Below are 21,142 nucleotides of genomic sequence, written 5' to 3'. Positions count from 1 at the left end.
ACTGCAGTATGTCCATTCATTCAGTCCTTTATTAGTTCATTCATTTCAACATTTATTAAGCCAGACAATGTGCTAGATCTTAGGAACACAAGACTAGGAAATAATTAAAGCAAGAAAAAAACCCTGTATTTCTTCACTGCTGAATCCCTAACCCCTAGGTTTTAAATAAATAATGACCATATGAGCAAATGGTATTAGCTATTTTCTTGAGCACTTATTACACGCTGGATGCTAAGCTAAGCATTTTGTCTTGCAAAGTATCCTCAGAACAGCCCTAGAGCATAAGGCCTGGGAGTTTGATATTTACAAATGTTAGCCACTATATATAAAAATAGTTTTTTAAAAAGTTTCTGCTATATAGCACAGGGAACTATGTTCAATATCTTGTAACAACCTTTAATAAAAAATATGAAAACGAATATATGTATTACATGCATGACTGGGACATTGTGCTGTACACAAGAAATTGACACATTGCAACTGACAGTACTTCAAAAAAAAAGCTTAAAAAATAGAGCGTAAGTCCTGTAATAAAGCTCATTTACTGATGTTTATGTAAAACTGAGGCTCAGAGGAGTTAAGCATCTTGGCTGTCCAAAGTCACACAGCAGGAAATGGTGGTACTCAGTTTCAGTATACTGCTCTGCTAATGACTGAATTATTTTTTATCATCATTGTCATTGTCATTGTGCGTGACTTCAAGAGACTTATAGCCTAATGAGGGTCTGGTGCCCTTTTCCTTCTCGGACTTACGGGAGAGGAGCTCCTGGCACACACTGGGGCAGAGTTGGGTTCAAATCCGGTTCTGCATCCCTGGGCAAGTTACTTAACCTCCCAGAACCTCAGCTAGGCTGGGTGGGCATTAAATGAGAAAAAGTGGAGGAAATGCCCAGCACCTTGCCTGGTATACAAGAGTCGCAGGTAAGTGTTAATCCCTTTATTTCCTCCTTCCTCCCCGCCCTTTGGGACCGCTGTCTGGGGGCCCTCAGCTTGCCCGCCCTCAGTGCTGACCACCGGTGCAGTGTGCCACGCTCGGCTGTCGGGCTCTGGCAACAATGCGGAACACTGCCTCCAGAGGGCGCCACCACACGACCCCCACGCCCTTGTCCCGGGAGTTGTTGTTCCCACCGCTGCCGCGCGGGGTCGTCTGGACCCGGAGTTTTCAGAGACCGCGGGCCGCGAGGAGGTTCAAGCCTGAGATGAATCAAGGATGTTCTTCCGCATCACAGTGATAATAATAAACAATAATAATAGTAATAGCACCAGATACAGCGGGAACCAGCTGTTATCGATTTAAGAGACGGATTCGCGTGCTGGGACGCTGTGGGACTCAAGGGAAGGAGCCAGGCTTAGTCTCAGACTGCGTTCTATTACACACAGCTCACTGTCGCGTTCTGCTCTGTGACCGTGGGCCTCTCTGCGCCTGCTTCATCAGCATTAAAATGGGAACCATAATAGTATAGTTCTTGAGAGGAATAAATGAGCTCCTGGAGAGCTCATTGGAGAGCAACTTGGTAAGTGTATTTATTGTAATTCTCACCTCCACCTTGTGAGGGAGCTATTATTAAATTCCCTTTACAGCTGAGGATCCATTGGTGGCCTTTCCCAGGCTCCCTCCTTGGGTCTCTCTCAGCACAGCCCAGAGGCCAGTCCAAGAGCTCACGCCCTAAACTCACCACTCAGCAGTGTTTCCTCTCTTCTCTGGAGGTGCGGCTTCACTCTCACACCTTCAGGCTCCTCTGGACACTATCTGTCCATCCCAAGGTACAGACTCAGGCTAGCAGACTTCCTCTTGCTCGTCCCACCACAGCCCCCTCCACCCTTAGACTGAAACTCTGCCCCCTCTCTTTGCCTACCTACCTCTTCCAGACCCCATCCAGTCACCTCCTCCAGAAAATCTTTCCTGGGATTTCTCTCCCCAGGTCCACAGCCTTTACACAGGCTGTTCCCTCTACCTGGAACACCCTTTCCCCCAGCCCTGAAACCTGTTACTCAGGGCACAGCTTCAATATCAGTTCTCCGAGGGAGTCCACCTCCCTATGCTCCTGCAGGCCCCTGTGCTTCCAAGCAGGTTGCAGCATAGGGGACTGCTTTAGTGCTGCATCTACCACCCTTACACAGTGACGCACCCAAGGACAGACACCACACCTATTGAAGGCTCCATAGCATCCCACGTGGAGCCCAGTGACTGGGACAAAGTGATCCTTCAATGAATGCATGTTCATTGAATGAGTGATTAGATCCAACTGGGTCCACTCACTGAGACTTCTCAACAGCCTCAGCTCAGAGGCACATGCCTAGTCACCGAAACAGAGGCAACAGTCACACCCAGAGTCACATGCACACACAGAGTCACAGTCATATGCAAGAGGCATATGCACAGAGCTGAGTTCATCTGTGCTCATCTCTGTTTCTCTTTCTGGGTACCTTTGTGTTATAGATATGTATTCACTCTCTTCTGCTGTGACTTGGGGTCCCTGAGAACAAGAGTTGTGTCTCCCTTCCCAGCCTGCTAGCCCCTAGGAGAGGGTGAACTGCCCTCATCAGACTGGGACCCCCAGGGGAACTGTCTCCCCATGTAGTTTGGGAGCCTGGGCCAGGTAGTGTCTTCCCTACCAGCCTGGGAGCTCTTGGATTAGACTGTCTCCCACATCAGTCTTGGAGCCCTTGGGACAGGGCCATCTCTCCCCACCTGGATAGTCTAGGGCCCCCAGGTCAGAGAACCCTCTTGGGTACTCCAGGAGCAGAGCTGAACTGAATATTCCCCATCAGACTGGTGGTTCCTATGGGCATGTATCCCCCTTTCAACCACTCTCCACCCCTGCCACCTGTCCACCAGCCAGGCCCTCTTCCCACCATGGGACAGTGATCAGGGCTGGGCTGGGCTGCTGGGCTTTGGAAGCAGCAGCAAAACTAACAGCAAATCTGGGAGAGGCTGGACCTGCAGGATCCCCTAGAAGGCACCAGGATCAGAAAGGCTTCAGCAACAGGGGACCTGACCCAACTCAGTGTATCTGACAAGTCCTTCATGTGTCTTCAGTTCATTCACCAAGCCTGTCCAGAGTCCCTAGGCCTGGCCCTGCAGCCTCCACCTCTATTATCTTGTTTAATTCTCTCACCAATCCAATCCCGGGAGGTAGGTGTGATCATCACCCCATTTCTAGATGAGGAAACTGAGGCTCAGAGAAAAGCAGTCACATAGCTGGGAAGTAGCAGAGTTGGGCCTCCCACTGCACAGGCTGACTTCGCCCAGGTTTGAGGAACACTAGGGAGATAGGGTTCTCAGGGTGGGCAGTTACTTGTTTTTGTTTTTGTTTTTTTTAAACATTTTTTTATTGCTTTATAGTCATTTTACAATATGGGCAGTTACTTTGTGTGTGTGTGTGTGTGTGTGTGTGTGTGTGTGTGTGTGTGTGTGTGTTTCTGGTTCAGGTCTGTGTGCTGGCTATGGAGACCGAACTGCCAGGGGATGGGAGTGCCTAGTAGGGAGAATGGGAACAGTGAGGAGAAGCAGGTTCCACAGGCAGCCGGCCAGGGCAGGCAGGAGGCGGGCCTGGGCCTGGAACCCAGTCGTCCCTGTTTGCAGAACCAGCATCCCCTCCCCACCAGCTCCTAGCACTGGAGTCCTGGTTTCAAGTCCCATTCACCATCAGACCCCTCTCTGAGCCTCACTTTCCCCATCAGAGAAACAAGGGCAGGGACCTGGTGGGGACAGAGCCCGGGATTCCTGCCCCTTTAAGCCTTTCTCCCTGGAGGGTGTGGCCTGCTGCAGGTGAGCGGAGTTGCCACATCAGCAGGGCGAGCCCCGCCCAACCCCTCCCCCAGCTCCAGAGGGAGGCCCCAGAGGCCCCAGAGGACAGTGGGAAGTGGGTGGAGAGAGAGCAGAGCCTAGTTGGCTGAAGTGGGGGGATGGTTGCTGGGGTGGGTGAGGGAGGCTGTGTGAGTGTACCTGACCCTGCTATACCTGGCCGAACATCTGTGAATGTTCCAGAACATACAGGAGTGTGTACACACAACAAGTGTGAGGAAGTACTCAAGGGTGCAAGCTTGTATGCCAGCATATGCGAGTGTGTATCTGAGTATGTCTGTGTGCCCCTGTGTTGGCACGCCGATGGCCCTGGGTGTGCAGGAATGGGTAGGATTGTGCCCGAGTGTGTTCCTTTTGGTGTCTGTGTGAATTTGAATGTGCAGTTGTGTGTGTCTTTGAGTTTGCCCTTTTGTCTGTGTGGATGTTGTGGACAGGAGCTTCTTTGAATATGTCTGAAGGTATGCCTTTGTGTGGCTCTTCTTGAAGATAAAAATGTGTGTGGATGAGTTTGTGAAAGTCTCTGAGTGTGTCTTTGTGTCTGGGGGTGACTCTGAATGTCCTGAGTGCACAGCAGTGTGTGACTGTGTCTGTGTGTTTCCAGGGTGCCTTTGTGTGACCACGTGGACAAGGGTGTGGGTGACTGGGTGTGTTTTGCAGAGTCCTATCAGAATAGTCTGAGCTTTTGTGAGTCCACATGGCACAGCAGCCCCCTTCCACTGACCCCTGACACTTCAGAAAAGCCCAGCCCCTGTGCCCTGCTCTCTTCCAGATGATTCACCTCCCTGCCATCTCTGCCCCCCACCAGCCTCCTGCCTTAAAGGGAAGTCCCTCTCTTGTCTACTCTGCCTTCTTCCCAGTCAAGCTTTCTGTGACCAGAGGAGACCTGACATTAGCTAAGCCTGTTGTACCCCCGCTGGACAAATGTAAACACAGGCTCAAAGTCCTGCAGGGACCTGCTGCAGGTCCCATGGTGGGCACACACATTTGATCCCATGACTCCTACAGCTCAAGGTAGGACGCCTGGCCTCCTCCAGCTCCATCAATGGCCTCAGACCAGGACTCTGGGAAAGAGAAAAGGACCTGACACTAAGGGACCCCCAGCAGGTTGTTTAGCCCCTCCTATGTCATCTCACCCACTCCAGTCTTGCTCAGAGAAGTCAGGCAGCTTGCCCAAGTCACAGGCAGGAAGATACTGAGCCAGGACTTGAACCCAGGTCTCTCTAGCTCTGGAGCTCATGCTTCTAGGGGTAGGGGTAAGGGTTGGGGGTCAGTCCGGGGCTGACAGGCCACTAGTCCCCGAGAGAAAGGCACAAAGGTGATGAGACTTGAGTAGAAAGGAGGAAAGGTGCTCAAGACAGTTCCTGTGCAGCATCACACCCAGAGCCGAGGTGACATAGTCTCACGTGAGCCCCTGTGATGTCCTGGCAGGACTTCCTGTTCTAACTGGCTCCCTGTCTCAGGGTCCCTTCCCCTGGACTGAGGAACCGGGTTGAGGAAAATCGTGACTAAGTGGGCACGGCTGCTGGCTGGTCACAAGTGTTTGAAATTCCACCTTTCCTCTGACCTCTGTCCCCAGAGGCTCCCCTTTGAGATCAGAACCCCTGGCTCTGGGGACAGGGCGGCGGCGGCGGGGGGGCGGTGTCTGGGATCACCTCCCAGCCTGAGGGAACTGATTGGAGTGAGGGTCTCAGATGGGTGGAAGTCCTGGATGCCCTTCTGGAACAGGGATGGGAGCAATGAAATGGGACATGGGGCAGGAGGCAGTGTGAAGGGTGGGCCTGGGCAGGAGGCGGAACGCGGAACGGGGCTCTTCACCACAGTCTTGTTTCATCCTCCCAACAGCCCCTGGAGCAGCAGGCTGCACTCCTGTGTTTCTGAGGAGGTAACTGAGGCTCTGAGAGGCAGATACCTGACAAAAAAACAGGACTCATATCTCACCTTTGGACTTCAGGTCCATGGGGGGAAGGCATAGCTCAAGTGGTAGAGTGCATGCTTAGCATGCACAAGGCCGTAGGTTCAATCCCCAGCACCTCCTCTAAAAAAAGAAAAAATGAACTCAATCACCTCCTTCCCCCAAATTAAAAAACAAAACAACGACAACAAAAACAATAATGGACTTCAGGTCCAGGACTGTTGCTAACGTTTGTGGCTCCCTCTGAATCCCAGGGCAGGTCTGAATCCCAGGGCGGGCTGGCTAGGCTGGGAAGAGGCCAGAGAGGCAGGGATGGAGAGGCAGTATCCCTTTGACTCCTTTAGATGAGAAGGACCAGGGAGACTCCCACCCTGTGCAGGAAGTGGGGCTTGTCCTGGGGGATGTGGGGAAGTAAGGAAGACAGGGAAGTGCCCGAACCTCTGGGCTTTACACTGATGTCTCCCTCCCACGGGTGTTCAGGAAGCAAACAGCTCCCCTGACCTGGACTCTCGTCTTGGCCACGGCTCCCAAGTTTGACACTAGTGTCATAGAGGCTTGGTCATTTGGGCCTTCACTTCTGTTCTTCCTGCATGCCCTGCATGTCTAGAGTCCTTGCTGGACTTGGCTCCTGCGGCCTCATGACCCTGTGCCCGGCTCTCTCTCTCTGAGTTGCTCCCTTACTCCCGAAGAGAAGATCTGCTTCACTCAGTGAATCTGATACCTGGAGGGCAGTCTCCAGCCAGACCACTTCACAGGCCCCTGGCCAGCCGGGTGAGAGCCAGGCCAGGCCCACCTCTGGTTCAGTCAGTGGCAGGGCAGGTGGGTCACTCGTTTCATAGTACAATGACCTAAGAAACCCTTAGAAAGGACTGTGGGTGAGGTGTGCATTTAACTTATAAACAACTCTCTTGAATCCAGACCCTGATTTCAGCCACTTCTACGAAGAGGGGGACAGTGCCTTGTCATCTCTTTGCCTCTAGTGGCCAACACAGAGCTGGCAGGGATGAGTTGTGGTGACTGTGTGGAGTCAGACAAGGAGCCTTGGGGCTCTGTTGAAAGCTGCAGCTGTGCTGTGGGGCCTGTGATTCCTATGTCCTTGTCCGAGCCACCCAGGATCACTTTTACCTCCAACCTCTCTGGACATGGGTCTCCCTCCTGTGCTCCTGCGTCCAGGAAATACCTGGAACACCCGGTGACCACCCCTGCCACTCTGGACTCTGGGTATAAGCCACAGCCTCTCCGCCTGCAGGTCTGACTGTAGACTTCTGACCCTGGAGCTCATAGCCTCTCTCCCTTGTTCCTTGGCTGCCTGGGTGTCTTTCTGTTTCTGGCCTCCATGTGTGGCCCTGCCTGACCCTGGCCTGGCCTGAGGGGAGGGGTGGGGGGATGGGAGGGGTGTGCACAGTGCAGCTCTTGTTCAGGGGATCGGGGTGGGACCCACGCCTGCTCGCGTTCCAGACCCTGTCTTGACTCTTGGGGAGCCAGAGGGGGAGCTGCCTCTCTGCCTGCAGGATCATCTCAATATCCTTTCCACTGGCAAAGCAGCCCCTAGTCACGGTGGAAGCTGCCCAAGAAAGCCCTTAGCTGGGCTCTCCTTCTAGGCTATTATTGATCCCTTTGCCTCTGGCTCTTCCATCTTACAACCCATGCCCTGGGCCGTGACAAAGACAAGGATATGGCCGGAATGGCTATGCCAGAGACTGGGTGGACACAACACTGGTCCCAGGGCTGCAGTTTCGAGTGGCTCCTCTAGGAATTTAAAGTTTACCAACAAAGCTACATTAGGGAGATAAGAAATCAGTGAGGGGGTGGGGCTCTGTTCGAAGAATGGGAGCTCAGTGAGGGTGATGGGGACTCAGGCACACAATGTTGCAGAAAAATGTGTTATAGCTCAGTGTTACAGCTTGGAGCTACAGCTCAGTTGTGACAGTAAACTGGATCTGGGGGAGAGACCAAGCGGCACTTGGAGAGTTGGAGAACTCAGGTTACTCAGGTTTATTACGCCAGCTGGGCCAAGAAAAGTTAACACCTCAAACTCTGGACCCTGTCTACAGGTTTACACAGGCTTTTATAGGCTGCCAGTTTACACTTTGCAACATCATATGCAAATAAGGTATAACAAAAGTTGACTAATTAGGAACAAGCTTTGTAGAAACGGACCAATCAGGAGGGAGAGAAATAACCAATCAGGAGTGAGCTCAGGGAACCAATAGAATTATAGGGGTAAGTTCCACTTTCCTAGAAGTAAGCCATATTAGAGGCAAAAAGTGAGATAGAGCCTCTAGGCCAGGGAACCAGATGTTGCTGGCAGGAGAGTAGTGGCCCTGCCTGGGGGTCCTGCCGGTCTTTTTATGGGGCTTCCCACCTCAGCAACACCAAACAGTCCTCAGCAATAGACTATAAGGTCCTAGGGGCTAGAGAGCCAGGGCTGGAAGTGAGCCCCTGGAGACCAGTGAGAGGGAGGTCTGGCCTCGGGCCATGAAGGACAAGGGAAACTTTCCCAGGTTTTCTCATTTCTTAGGAGTGTTCTGTCACTTCTGAGGTCCTGTAGACTGCAGGCAGCTGCCAGAAAGGCCTTTGGAACCCTGGGATGGCCCTATCAGGATCTCCAGGACCACTCCACTTGCTCCTCAGGTTATAGCCCTTGGCAAGCCTCCAGGACTGGGATGGGGAGAAAGGGATGGACAGTGAGACCACACCTCAGATTCTTGAGATTTCTCCCCCTCAGTGAACTCCCTCCCCAGCACCCTCCTCACCATTGAGTCCCTTGTTTTTTATAGAGGACCTCCCCCTTGACTGAGCCCACCCCATCCCTAGAGAGTCCTTAGCTCTCTCTGAGTTTCTGTCCCCTTACTGAGCCCAGGTCCCCTTCACAGAGCCTTTACACCCTGGACCCATCCACCCAAATCAGGCTGAGGCACTATTGCCCAAAGAATTGCAGGGGCTACTAATGAGAGAAGATGTGCTCATTTGCATTTATTTGCATGGGATCATTTAGTATTCAAATTCCAAGCTTGGGCTGGTGAGGAATGGCTTCTAGAATGTATGCTCTTTGCATACTTTATTTTTAGTAAGAAAAACATCCAAACCCTCGTCCCTCTCCAGCTCCCCTGTTAGGAGACTGACTTGAGGAGACCCTTAGTTGGGCTTTGCAGAGAAGGTACAACAATGCAGAACTGTAAATAGGAACTAGTCCCCAGAAGTATGCTGAGGACAGGCCTGGGGGAGGAGAAGGGGCAAGGATGCACTCCACATTCCCCAAAGGAAGCCAGGATCTTGAACAGGGAGTAGAATGAAAAGGGAGAAAGCTTCTTAGAATGTTAAAAACTGAAGTGATTCTTAGGGATTTCTTAGACTACACAGTGGCTACACAGGAGACACACATACTACCACTACTGCGTTCTGCAACTGTAACAGACATGATTAATGGATCATGGCACTCCAAACCCAGAGCCATTTAACTTGATGTGAAATGAAACCTGTCTTCCTTGATTACTTCAGTGCTTTCCTTTCCAGACAGGGAAACTGAGGCCCAGAGAAGATGCAGAAAATGCAGATTATATCCACCCTCAACACTGCCTACCCAGCCTGGAAGCACATGGGTCATTCTTTTGGAGGGTGAGGGAGGGCAACTCCACTCTGTAAGAAAATCATCAGCAAAAGGTGCTTCTGGGTGGAATTACAGGTGATTTTGATTTACAACTTTGTGCTTTTCTGCATCTCTCAGATTCTCTTTGAGCATGAATTCAATCTGTAATCAGAAATCCCTCAATAATACTAGGTATCTGTGTGTGTGTGTGTGTGTGTGTGTGGTTTTTCTTGTTTGTTTGTTTGGTTTTGGTTTTCTGGGGGAGGTTTGTTTGTTTGTTTTAATGGAGGTACTGGGGATTGAACCCAGGAACTTGTGTATATTAAGCATGCTCTACCACTGAGCTATAGACCCTGCCCCCAAGGTATCTTAAAAACAAAACAAACAAACAACAACACTACCTGCTTTAGGCATTATCTAAATCAACCTGACAACCACTCTGATAGGGAGGTGTTATGATTGCTATTTCTGTTTTAAAGAGGAAGAAACCAAGACTTAGGGAAGACTGGACGTTTGCCCAAGGTCACACGGCAAGTGTGTGACTCTAGCCACATTAAATGCAATGAAATCAATGAAAAGTCAATATCAGACACAGTCCAGGGTCTATGGAAGAATGCTGTTTGGAGTGCTCTTCTGTATAGTATATGTGGGCTGCCCCAGCTGGAAGGAGGTCAGTGACTTGCCCAATGTCATTCTGGATGTCATGTGGACAAACGGCCTGGGCCCCAGGGAAGGCTACTGAGCAGCCTGAGAAGAGAGGAGAGGCCTGGCATGACCCCTGCCCCGCCCCCTCCCAGGACCTGGACACCTCTCCGTACTCAAGACAATGGGAACACTGTGCCCTGGCAGAGTGCAGGATAGCAGGACAGTCTGCCAAGGCCCCTGCTATTCCTCTCAGCATGACAGGGTGAGGAGAAGATGAAAGACACTGAGCAATGAGGTAGGGGTGCCTCAGAGCTGAGCCAACAACAGCAGGGGCAGAGGGAATGGGGAGGAAGGAGGGTCTGCCCTCCAAGGGGCTTGGAAAGGAGCCATTTTGGCAGGAGCATGGGCCAAGTGCCTTCCCCGACCCAGCTTTTGCAGGCATCACCCACTCACCTGAGCCCCTCCGCCTCTTTGTCCATTGTTTCCAAACATCAACCCCGCCTGTGTGCCCAGAGCTCTCCAAATCTGTGTGGCCTTGCCCAAGCCACTTTGTCTCTGAGTTTCCTCACCTGTGCCATGGAGACAATAGATTCTACTTTTCAGGGCTGTTCTAAGCATTAAAAGCAAGCACAGAAGCAAACGACCCCAGCTGGAGTGGGTGAAGCAGCCCAGCAAATGCTAATGCTTGTTGTTAATATGACAAGGGCTCTCCTCTCCCAGCCTGCCCTACTCAGCTGGCAAAGAGAGGACTGGCCAGGAGAGCTCGTCGGGGAGGAGTCCTCTTCCTTCCTGCCCCTTCCATCTGGGTATCAAGATCTGAGACCAGATGTGTGGCCGAGTGACTCAGCCCTTTCCTGCCTGGAAACTCCTCCCTGCCTGCCTCACCAGGCTGGGCCGGGGAGGGTGAGACAGCAGATTGGAGGTGGGGGTGGCTGGTCTTGAACCACCTCAGGGAAGCGGTGAGGGCGGGGTAGGGGAGGGAGAAGAAAGGATGAATGAGGCCAGTATGGCTGGGCCTGCAAGATGGGGATGGAACGGAAGAGGAGGCGGGATGATCTCGCGGGGCTGTCAAGGAAAAGATAGAGGATGTCCTTGAGTCCAGTCACTTACTCAACCTAAAATGCTCAGATGCTCACCCCCTCCTCCTCCCACCTGCTTGAATCCCTTCCCCAGTATTTCCAGGCCAGCCTGAACCTGTTTGCCCCATCCTCCCAGACCCACATACCCACAGGGTGCTCCCTTCCTTCCCTTTTCTCTGCTTCTCTTTCTAGCCAACCACCTCCACTTTCTCACCTCCCACTCAGGCAGGTCCTATTACTGACTCCTCGAAGCACGTGGAAGCAGCTCTCTGGAAGGTTGCCTCTTAGTTGCTAAATCCCTCACCCAACCCAGCTTGATCTCTCAGGGACAGTAGGCACTGCTGACCTGGCCCTGCTAGGAGCTCTTTTCTTGGCCTCAAACACCTCCCTGCTGGTTTCCCTTTTATCTCTCGAATGGTTCCCTCTCTGATCTCAGCTTCCTACTCTCCCCCTTAAAGGTATATGTTCGATAAACTCAATCCTCCATAGTCTACCATATGAAGGAGGGATTAAGTGCATGGACTCTGGCACCATGGTTTTAAATCCTGCCTCTGCCATTTACTAGCTATGTAACTTTGGATCAGTTACTTTACCTCTCTGAGCCTCAACTTCCTCCTCCATCAAATGGGTTGATATTACCTATCTCCTGGGGATCAAATGGGATAATGCACATAAAACATTCAGCACTGGGTCTAGCACATAGTTATTATTCAGTCACTGGCAGTTGCTGTGAATATCTTTTCTTCCTGGTCAGTTTTCCTCCCCACCCCACCCCCAACTCCTACCTACCAGGCCTGTCCAGCTGGATGTCCCAGTGGCACCTCAGGCTCCAAATGGCCAAAAGCAAAATCCTATCCCTTGTTTTTCCTCCCCAAATACTAGCTTCTCTTCTTGATGACCCTATTTCTATTAATGTCCCACCATCTTCCACTAGGCCCAGCCCTCGTCATGTCATTCATTTATTCAACAAGTTCCTACTGAGAATGCAAAGCTATGTGCAGGGAAGATAGACTTGAAAAATCATTGTCTTTTGCCCTTAAGGTGCTCACAGTCTGATAAGGGAGACAAGCAATTTAATTAGAGGATATTATCTATACTCTATTTGCACAGAGAAATCCAATCCAGAAAGCCTTCCTGGAGAAGGCATTTGAGTCAGCAAGTGTAGGCTGAGTAGGAGCTTAAAAGGTAGACAAGTCAGGGAGAGTTGAAGAACCAGCCACTGGCAAAGGCATGGCAGTGTGAGGTGTGAGAGAGCAGAGCTTAGCTGGGTCCTTAGATGTGGAGGTGCATGGTAGTATTTTGGAGAGCTCCCTTGGGGCAGCATAGAGGACTGCTGGAAGGAGGCAGAAATGGAGGCAGTGGGGCAGCAGGGAGACCCAGGAGGAGGATTAGGGTCTGAAAGTTTTCCCCACCTTTGCCCTGCATGTGCTGTGCAATCTTGGGAAAGTCACTCGATCTCACTGAGCCTCCATCCCTCATCTGTCAAATAGAGATAATAATAGGCACCCGAGGGGACACTGGGGAGGGCTGGATGAGCTAATGGAAGGGAAAGTGCTGGACAAATGCAAGCTGTTGTTGTAAAAAATCCGCCAGAGCAGGCTGTATTCCAGCCACAGCCCCACCTCAAAAATGGCCTCCTTGAGTCTCCTCCGAGTCAGCCCACATCCTCTCTGGCTCTGGGGTTGAGGGGGTAGGCTGCAGGGGAAGAGATGCTACACATTGACTCTGGATCCTGGCTCACTGGCTGTGTGATCTGGAACCAGTGTCTTTCCCCTGTCTGAGCCTCATTTCTCCAGCTGCAAAAATAGGACTGAGAACCCAACCTGCAGGGCTGTTGGGAGGATTCTATGGCACCTGGTAGGTGGTCATTAACTGTCTGCAGTTCCCTGTCCCCTGCTCTCTGGTCCCCTCCTCCAGGGCCTGGCACCAAGCTGAGCAGAGTGTGAAACAGTAAATATTTAATAACGGATTGGCTGAGAGCTCCTGACGGAAGGGACACGTGGAGGAGCTAGAGGACACCTGCTCCCCCAGCAGGGTCTGCACAGATATCCCTGTGCCCTAGGAACAGCCACATCCCGATCCTGAGGGAACTCTTGCGTTCAGCGGCTTCCTGGGGAATCCCATCTAGCAGGGGCCCTCCCAGGGTGCCCTGACCCCCCAGGTATCTCCTCTGCTCTCCTTATTCTGTCACTCAGGGTGGCAGCAAGTGGGTGGGGACCTCATTTAATAACCATTCACTGAGCCCCTCCTCACTGTCCAAGCCTGTGCTGGCACCAGAAGGAGGCCAGTCCCTGCTCTGCAGAGCTTCTAGTCTAGCTGGGAGGGCAGTGGAAACATGTTTGCTATTACGTGATTGTATGTGACCTGGCCAAGGACTGACTTTTTTTTTAATTAAAAAAATTTTTTTCCTTAATGGAGGTAGTGGGGATTGAACCCAGGACCTTGTGCGTGCTAAGTACACACTCTACCATGGAGCTATCCCCTCCCCACCAAGAACACAACTTTGAGGAAAGCAGCCCTTCAAGAAGGGACTTAAACCTTTCTGGGCCTCCATTTAACCATCTGTGAAGTGCAGACAATACTGATCTCTTTAGGGCTATTGTAAAGATTAAGGGAGGCAATTATGTCATACACTTAGGGCAGGCCTTGGAAGCTGGTCAGTCTGTGGGCAGAGAAGCCATGATGGTGACTATGAGCCTCATGGGGGATGTCTGCTGAGCACACTGTGGGGTGGGGGTTGGGGGGTGGCGTAAGGTGGGGGGGTAATCTGCATGGGGGAGTCAGGGAAGGCTCAGCCAGAGGAACATTTGAGCTGGTCCTAAAGGACAAGTGCTTTGCCAAAGGGAGAGGCAGGTTGTGCCGGAGAGTGAAGGGCCCTGTGTGTCCAAGAGCCTGGGATTTCTACTGGAGTCAACAGGAAGGGATTTAAGCAGCGGAGGGACAAGGTCCAGATTTAGCCTTCAAGGAGAAGGGCCCTTTGGGGCCTGTGGAGAAGGGATTGAGGGAGAGAGAGGTTGGGAGACTGGGGGAAGCTGGAATTGGAGCTGTGCCTGCTCACTTAGTCACCTGCTCACCTGGGGTCAATGATTCAAAGGTTCCCGTCCCAGGAACACATGTGCCCCTTAACAGGAATTTATATGGACAACGCCTTTAGCCAGCGGAGCCACCCAAGGGACCCAGAGTAATCAGGCAGAGAGCCTGTTGGGCCTCCCTTCCTCTCCAGCCCAGAGGTGCAGCCCTTCCCCCTGCTCTGGGCCTCCCCTTTGTGAATTTGTGTCTCTGTGGTTGTCTGTGGGCTGAGGCAGCAGAAAGTGTATTTTGGAGTGAGCCAGAGCTAAATCCAAATCCTGATTCTGCTACTAACCAGCTCTATGGCCTTGGTCACATTTCTTAATCACTCTGAGTTGGTTTTGTGGAAAATGTTCAAACTTGTATTACTTATATTTTTTTTAAATTTATTTTTTGGTGGGGGGTAGGTGATTAGATTTATTTATTTAATTTATTTAATGGAGGTACTGGGGATTGAACCCAGGAACCACATGCATACTAAGAATACACTCTACCACTGAGCTATACCCTCCTGAAACTTGAAATGCTTGTGTATAAATGCATAGAAAAACTGTATCCATACTGCCCACTGACATGAATAGTGGTGGGGTGGGGGTGGGGAACGTGTGTGTGAAGAGGCATTTTCACATCTTACCCTATTTACTTCTGCATTGTTTGGGCCTTTTAGGGGCATGTATTAAAAGGCGGGGATAATACTGCCAACCCCAAATTGTTGGAAGGATTTAAAAAAGATCCTACAGATGTAACTCCTTCCATGCTGCCTGTGCAGAATTGACCCTCACCAAGTGCTAGTTCCCTTCTTGTCTCTTCCTCTTGCCTGGATCTGTGTTGGGTATTTGTGTATCTGTGCTGCTCCTCGTAATTGTCTGTTCATATCTGTGCAACAAGGTCTCCTGTTTGTCTCTCTCTGATTTATTGGCCGGTAGGTATCTGTGAGTGTTGTTTTTGTATCAGTGGATGTCTGTATGAGTGTGCATCGGGAAATGTGGGCCTTTGTGTATCTATGTGTGTTGGTGTATCAGCATGTCTGTATCATTGGGTATGTTTCTGTGTCTGTGTGGGTTTACATCTGTTAAGACATCAAGCTGTCTTAGTGTACCTGGGTGTTTGTGGGTATCTAGCTGGGTCAGTGTGTATCTGGGTTTGTGTTTTGGTGTGTGTACCATGTACCTGGGTACGCTGGTGTGAACTGGTGTGCATGTGGGTGTGTCAACGTGTGTTTGTGTCTCAGTGTGTTTGTGTAGGCCTCTGTGTGGATGGTGGGGATGGGGGATGTCTCTGAGAATCCACACACAGATGTTTCCCTCTGATCATGGGCAGGCAGCTCTGCCCACGCACATCTTGACCTCTCCCCCAGCTTCCAGAAGGCCCTGAGTGTGGGCACTTCCCTCCCAGCCCTGCCCTTGGGCACAGGGCCAGCTTTACTGCCCAGAACTGGTGGAGTGGGTGTCTGCAAATACCTGGAGGCCCCACCCAGCAACTCCCTACACGAAGCCTTATCAGCTTGGCAGGCCAAGCAGGTCATCCTCCTGTTTTGGGGGTTAGAACTGATCCCTCTCCTTGGAGAGCAGTGAGCCCTGTGAATCTAGGGTCAGGAAATCCCGGCTCTCTCAGCCTAGGTCAGTGTCCATCTGGCCCGGTTTTCTGTGCTTGTCAGATGCAGCCAGACAGTTGGGAAACAAAGCATGTCTCCATGGCAACTCGCCTACGCCTTCGAACTTGGGCAGTTAGGTGGTTTTGTGGCCCCTTCTTCAGGCCCAGTGCTGGGATGGAGTGGGCGGTAAGGATGAGTAATAAAGCTTCCATATATGTGTGCTGTCCCACCCCACATACCCCAACACATTCTAATACCTCCACACACACTCTCCTTTTCTAGGTGAAATCGGATGTTCATATGGGGACACTGGTGCCCAGAGAGGGCAAATATCTTGCCCAAGGACACCCAGCAAATTAGTGGCAGGACTGAGATGAGAACCAGGTTAGGCTAACTTTTAACAAGCCAGTAAGCTGGGCTGGATAACCCATTTCTGTGCAGATTTCAGAATCAAACGTCTTCTGATATTTCTACCAAGTTGTTAAAACTCTTACCATTGGCCCCTGCTTGTCTATGCGGTGCAGTATTTTCTAATTACCAACTAAGAGAAACTGCTGCGGAAATTAATTGAACACTGGCTCTCCATTAAAACCATAGCCATCACCTATAACTCAGGGTTTCAAAATTTTAATCTGTCAGCCTTCCATTGGTTTATGTTATGGTAAGTAAACACATTTATACATTTTGATTTATAAAAATAAATTTGGATGTATAAAGCATTGCTTTTATCCATCTTATCTGTCAGATAAAATTCAGGTGGCTTTTGTTTGAAGGGAAAAATAAAAGCTCCACTGCTAAAAAAAAAAAAGGTTGAAACCCACTTGTCTACACTGTGTACAGCTCAGAGAGTGACAATCTGATCACAGACTAACTGGTCAATCTGGAAGCCTCAAGCACAGAGCTGGTGCTCAGGAGATAGTTGTTAAAAGAATGCAAGGAATCAGAATTCAATCCACAATGGAGACTGGGCAGTGGCAACAGTAACCTCTCCTTTCTCTCTGTCTCTCCCTCCCCTCTCTCTTTCCTTCCCTCCCTCAGCCTCCCAGGAGCTGGCAGCAGCTCAGAGTTAGGAGCCCACAGAACTCCATCTCCACTCCAGCCACACACCACTAACACCTTGGGCATTATTTCACTTTTCAACCCAGCAGGGCAAATGGGTGGAATTAGGCTTGGTTTCTAAGGGATGCTGGGAGGATCAAAGATCTCAGCAGGGATGGATGTTGTTTGAAATGCTGACACACTGCCACAGATGCCAAGAGTCACAGAGTAGGGGGCACAGGATTGCCCACTGTGGGGATGAGGCCTGCAGGGTCCCCCATCCTTAGGTTAGGGAGAAGAGAGGTGAAGGGCATTAGATGCAATAAGCCCCTAGCTATCTTCTCCTTCCACTTAAAAGGATCAGAGGGTAGGTTCTTTGTTCACTCTGAAACAGGAACCCCTTTGAGAATCTGGCTAAAGCTGTGGACCCTTTTCCCAGAAAGAATGCATAAAAGTGCATTTGAAGTTAAGCAGAACATTTCTGGAGGTTCCTGGAGGCATAGCTGTGGCCCCAGGATAAACACTTTCCTTTTCCAGGGTGTTCCCTGTCAACCCTTGAAAGCAGCGGGGGTAGGGCAGGGACACAAACAAGTGATCCATTAGGAAATACGTGCACACACACACACACGAAGACATATCAGCTTTAAATTCCACTTCTGTCCAGAGGTAGCTGTGTGCCTGTTGGGAAGTCACTTCATCTCTCTTTAGGCTTTCTTGTCCATTGAAGAGAAGGATTATTAATCTGTCAACTAGCTTTGCAGAACTGCTCTGTCCTCTGACTGGCCTAAGAACTGAGGGAAGCCACAGGGGCTCCCACCAGTGGGTGTGTGATTTATAGGCTCTCTTCCTTCCTGGTGTGGGGAGGCTCAGCCACACCTTGGCCTGGCTGCCTGGTCTGGAGTCTGTGGGTGGAGGTCAGGCCCAGCAGGGGACAAAGCTGGAGCCTGTGGGAGGCAGGTCTTCCAAGGAGGGGGTGTCAAGGAGCATTGGGTGGGCATAAGGGCAACATGGGGTAGTCCTTGGTTTTCTAAAAACAGAGGGAGCAAAGCTGGATGGCCTGGGGGCTGTTGCCCCAAGCCTGGCTGTTGCTGGTTCCTCCCTGGGGACCGGCTGGCAGCTTCCTGCCTGGTCAGGTGACAGCATGACTCCAGGATGGACTTTGGGCCCTGCGGACAGGGGCTGCTGGGAAGTCAATTTCCTTAGCTGCCCAGAGGGCCAGCAAAGAAATGTAGCTGAGCTGAACAATCATGCATCCAGAGAGCAGGGGAGCAGGCTAGCCCTTCTCAGCTAGCCCTCGGGGGCTCAGAAACATACCTGTCCATTAGGCCAGGGGACAGGAAGGAAAGATGGGCTGCTGGCCTGAGGTTGGAGATGGGAGGTAAGAATGTCTGGATGTTAGAGTTAGGAGCAGTGAGGGGAATACAGCCCTAACCTCTCCTCACTCCTCTCTCCTCTTCCCACCTCCAAATCAGGTGACCCAATCTATGCATTGACTCCCGGGGATTGTGTTTTGAGAGAAGCCTTTGCTGATGCATTGGCAGGACCAACTTCATGGGTGTCGCATACAAGGCCTCATACTCAGTTGAATGCTCTGCTGTTGCCCTTCTTGAAATTTTGAAAAATTCTGGAACAAAAGGCCCTGCATCTTCATTTTGCACTGGGTTCTGCAAACTGTGTAGCCAGTCCTGGCCACCGGGAAGAAAGGAGGTGCAAAGGGTTGGTGGGGGGCAAGACTGCCCAACTTTCGTCTTCTGATCACCCCTGCCAAAAGCCAGAGTGTGTTTGTCTTCCTCTGTCCTCCCTACCAACCCACCCAGACTACCCAACAGGGCAAGGCCCTGAGCATCACTCTCTCTCTAAGTCTCAGCCCTGCCTATGACACTCTTCCTCCCATACTCACTAATGGAATGAGAGGTAGGGTCCTTAGGGCTAGTGCTGGGCTGGGCAGAGCACCATGAGGACAGCGCCCACTGTGATGCCTGTGCATGGCACAGTATCTGACCCAGAATGGGTGCTCTGGGATTGTGGGCTGGATCCGAATGAATGGTGGTTAGATGGGAAACTGAACCCTAGCATGGACAGCAGTCTGCCCGAGGGCCCCCAGGTTGGGGGAGTGTCAGTGATGGCCCAGGTTTGCCACAGCTGAGCCCCTGGGGGAACTCAGGGAGCCAAGACAGGTCAGAGAGGTCACACTGCACACTCTAATCATTCTACAATATTGCAGTGAGTGTTGTCTACATTGTGGCACAGCTGACTGGCCTGGTTGAGTCTCCCTGTGGTTCGAGGGAAGCCTAATAGCATCAGGAGAAAGCTGTTATGTGACTTGGGTCAGGTTAGGTGATGAAGACAAATTCTAACTGGTGGGGTGATCACAATGCTTTTCTAAGGACCCAGAGAGGGAGTCCAAGAGCCCTGATCCCACAGTTGGCCCCTAGGGTAAGTTCTAGCTCCTGGGGGCCAGAGAGAGATAGGACCTAGATTGTTGGTCTTAGCTCCTCTGCTGTGGACCACTTCTGTGCTCTTGGATAATCACTATCCTCTCCTGACCTCAATTTCCCTTCTATACTATGGGGGTATCACTCCCTAGTAGCTTGTTGTGGGATCAGATGATATAAAAGTGCTCAGTCAGCTACAATAAAGAGCCAGAGGCCTGGGGGAAACAAGCACAGCATTTTTATGATTCTTAAAGGCTTCCTTCCTTACCAGCTTCCTCAGTCACACTTGGCACCTGCAAAGGATCTCAAAGCACTTTATAAAGCTGTGAGTTCAAGTCCAAGATCAGCCCTAATCCAGACCCAGCCAGGAGTGCTCTCACAGCCTGGCCCAAAGGTAAACTGAGGCACAGCTCTCTTCATCCCAGTTACCAAAGGATGAATCAGGAACCCAGGAGGATTGATGGAGGCTGGGGGAAGGTGTGGTGAGGAAGGGGAAAGGAGCGAAGAGACCACTCCCAGCAGCTAGATGAGAGAGGAAGGCCCACTGTCGGTCACAGGTCTCAGGGGGTTCTGAAGTCTCAATCTCTAGAGCAAAACTTCCAATACTGTCCGGGTCCTGGAATGCATTCTCAAAATTCCCTTATTTCAGAAAAAGAATCCAGAATCCCCCATCTCGTCCCTGACCAAACTTAGGACACTAAGTTCTCTTTGAATCCAACGCCAACATTTCTCTTCCCTCCTTCCCTGAGCACCCCCCACCCTAGTCCCAGTACCTCCCTCTCGGAACGCAGCTTGCTCCCTTTAGTGTCCCCGCCGGGACAGAACCTCAGTACCGCCCCCTCCAGGACCCGCCCCGCGACCCCGCCCTCTCCGACCGGGCCAGTCGGCGCCGCTCTGGGGCGCCGGACCACCTCCCCTAGGGACCCAACCTCGCTGCCCCCAACCCTCGAGCTCCCGGACCCGGGCCGCGGGCAGAGGAGGCGGGGAGGGGCGGCAGGCAGCGCCGCCCCCGCCCCGTGGCCGTTCCCTCCCGGCCGCCTCCACGCCCCGCCCGCCACCCCGCGGCCACTCCCGCCGCCTGCCCGCCCGCTCCTCGCCTGCTCTGCCTCCGCCGCCCAAACTTTTTTCCGGGCGCGTTTCGCGGCGGCGCTGTCTGTCCGCCAGCCCCCGGCCCATGGGCTCCCCGCTGCAGGGGGCCTGAGCCCCGCCGCCAGGTCCGCCCGCCGCGCCATGGCGGCCCGCGCGCCCCCCGCCGCACCTGCGGCCGAGGAGTCGGGGGGTCCAGGGGGCCCCCCGCGCAGGAAGAAGTCCCGCTCCGGCGCGTCCAGCCTCCGCCGCGCCTTCAGCTGGCTGCGGGGCAAGCGGCGCAAGAAGAAGGCGGCGGTGGCCGAGGGCGCCGAACCGGCCGCCCCCCGGGCCAAGAAGGCGGACGACAAGGCCAGGAGGGCCAAGGGCAAAGGCCGAGGTAAGGCGGCTGGGCACCTGGGCAGGCTCCAGGCGGCGCCAAGGGTGCGGCCAGGGTGGCTCCGCTGGAGGTCCGCGGCATATGGGAGGGGGACGACTCCCTAGGCTCGGGTGCTGGGGGATCGAAGAGCCCAGGGCTCAGCCTGAGCACCCCTACTCTGCACTGCCCCGTCCCCAGAATCCCAGACTCAGCCCTGCCCTGCTCGAGGGGCAAGGGTCCCCTGGCTGGGGCAGAGATCCCCTGGGTTAGGCAGGAAGTGCTGGCCGCCGGGCTCCTGGGACGGTGAGGCAGTCCCCTTCCCCCAGGCTCACTCAGATTCTGCCCTCTGCTGAGTCAGGGGGTCAGAGACTTGACTCTGGCGTGGGGCCAATGGGAGAGGCAAGTGGCCTTGCATCTCTGGTGGGGGGGTCCCCCTGGGTCTGGAAGGTCAACTGCACTCAAAAGGTGTATCAGACGTTGAGGTGAATCTGGGTTTCTAGCCCCCAAAAGGACCCAGCACGGAGCATAA

The 21,142-nt window shown here is 52.4% G+C and overlaps 1 protein-coding gene across 2 annotated transcripts in view; it reads left to right on the top strand.

Moving 5' to 3' along the window:
• The first annotated feature begins 20,077 nt into the window (after nucleotides 1-20,077).
• NHSL3 (NHS like 3) overlaps nucleotides 20,078-21,142 on the top strand; it is a 30,406-nt gene continuing 29,341 nt past the window's right edge. For both annotated transcript variants that reach the window (XR_012079332.1, XM_072974855.1), the window contains exon 1: nucleotides 20,078-20,634. Coding sequence is in view for 1 of the 2 variants with exons in the window: in XM_072974855.1 (XP_072830956.1) it covers nucleotides 20,400-20,634 (235 nt within the window). In the remaining variant the exon portion in view is untranslated. The remainder of the gene's footprint in view (nucleotides 20,635-21,142) is intronic.

Source organism: Vicugna pacos, chromosome 13 (genome assembly GCF_048564905.1).
Source record: "Vicugna pacos chromosome 13, VicPac4, whole genome shotgun sequence".
NCBI lineage: Eukaryota > Metazoa > Chordata > Mammalia > Artiodactyla > Camelidae > Vicugna > Vicugna pacos.
The sequence above is the reverse complement of the archived record's forward strand: the minus strand, read 5'-3'. Positions and strand labels throughout refer to the sequence as shown.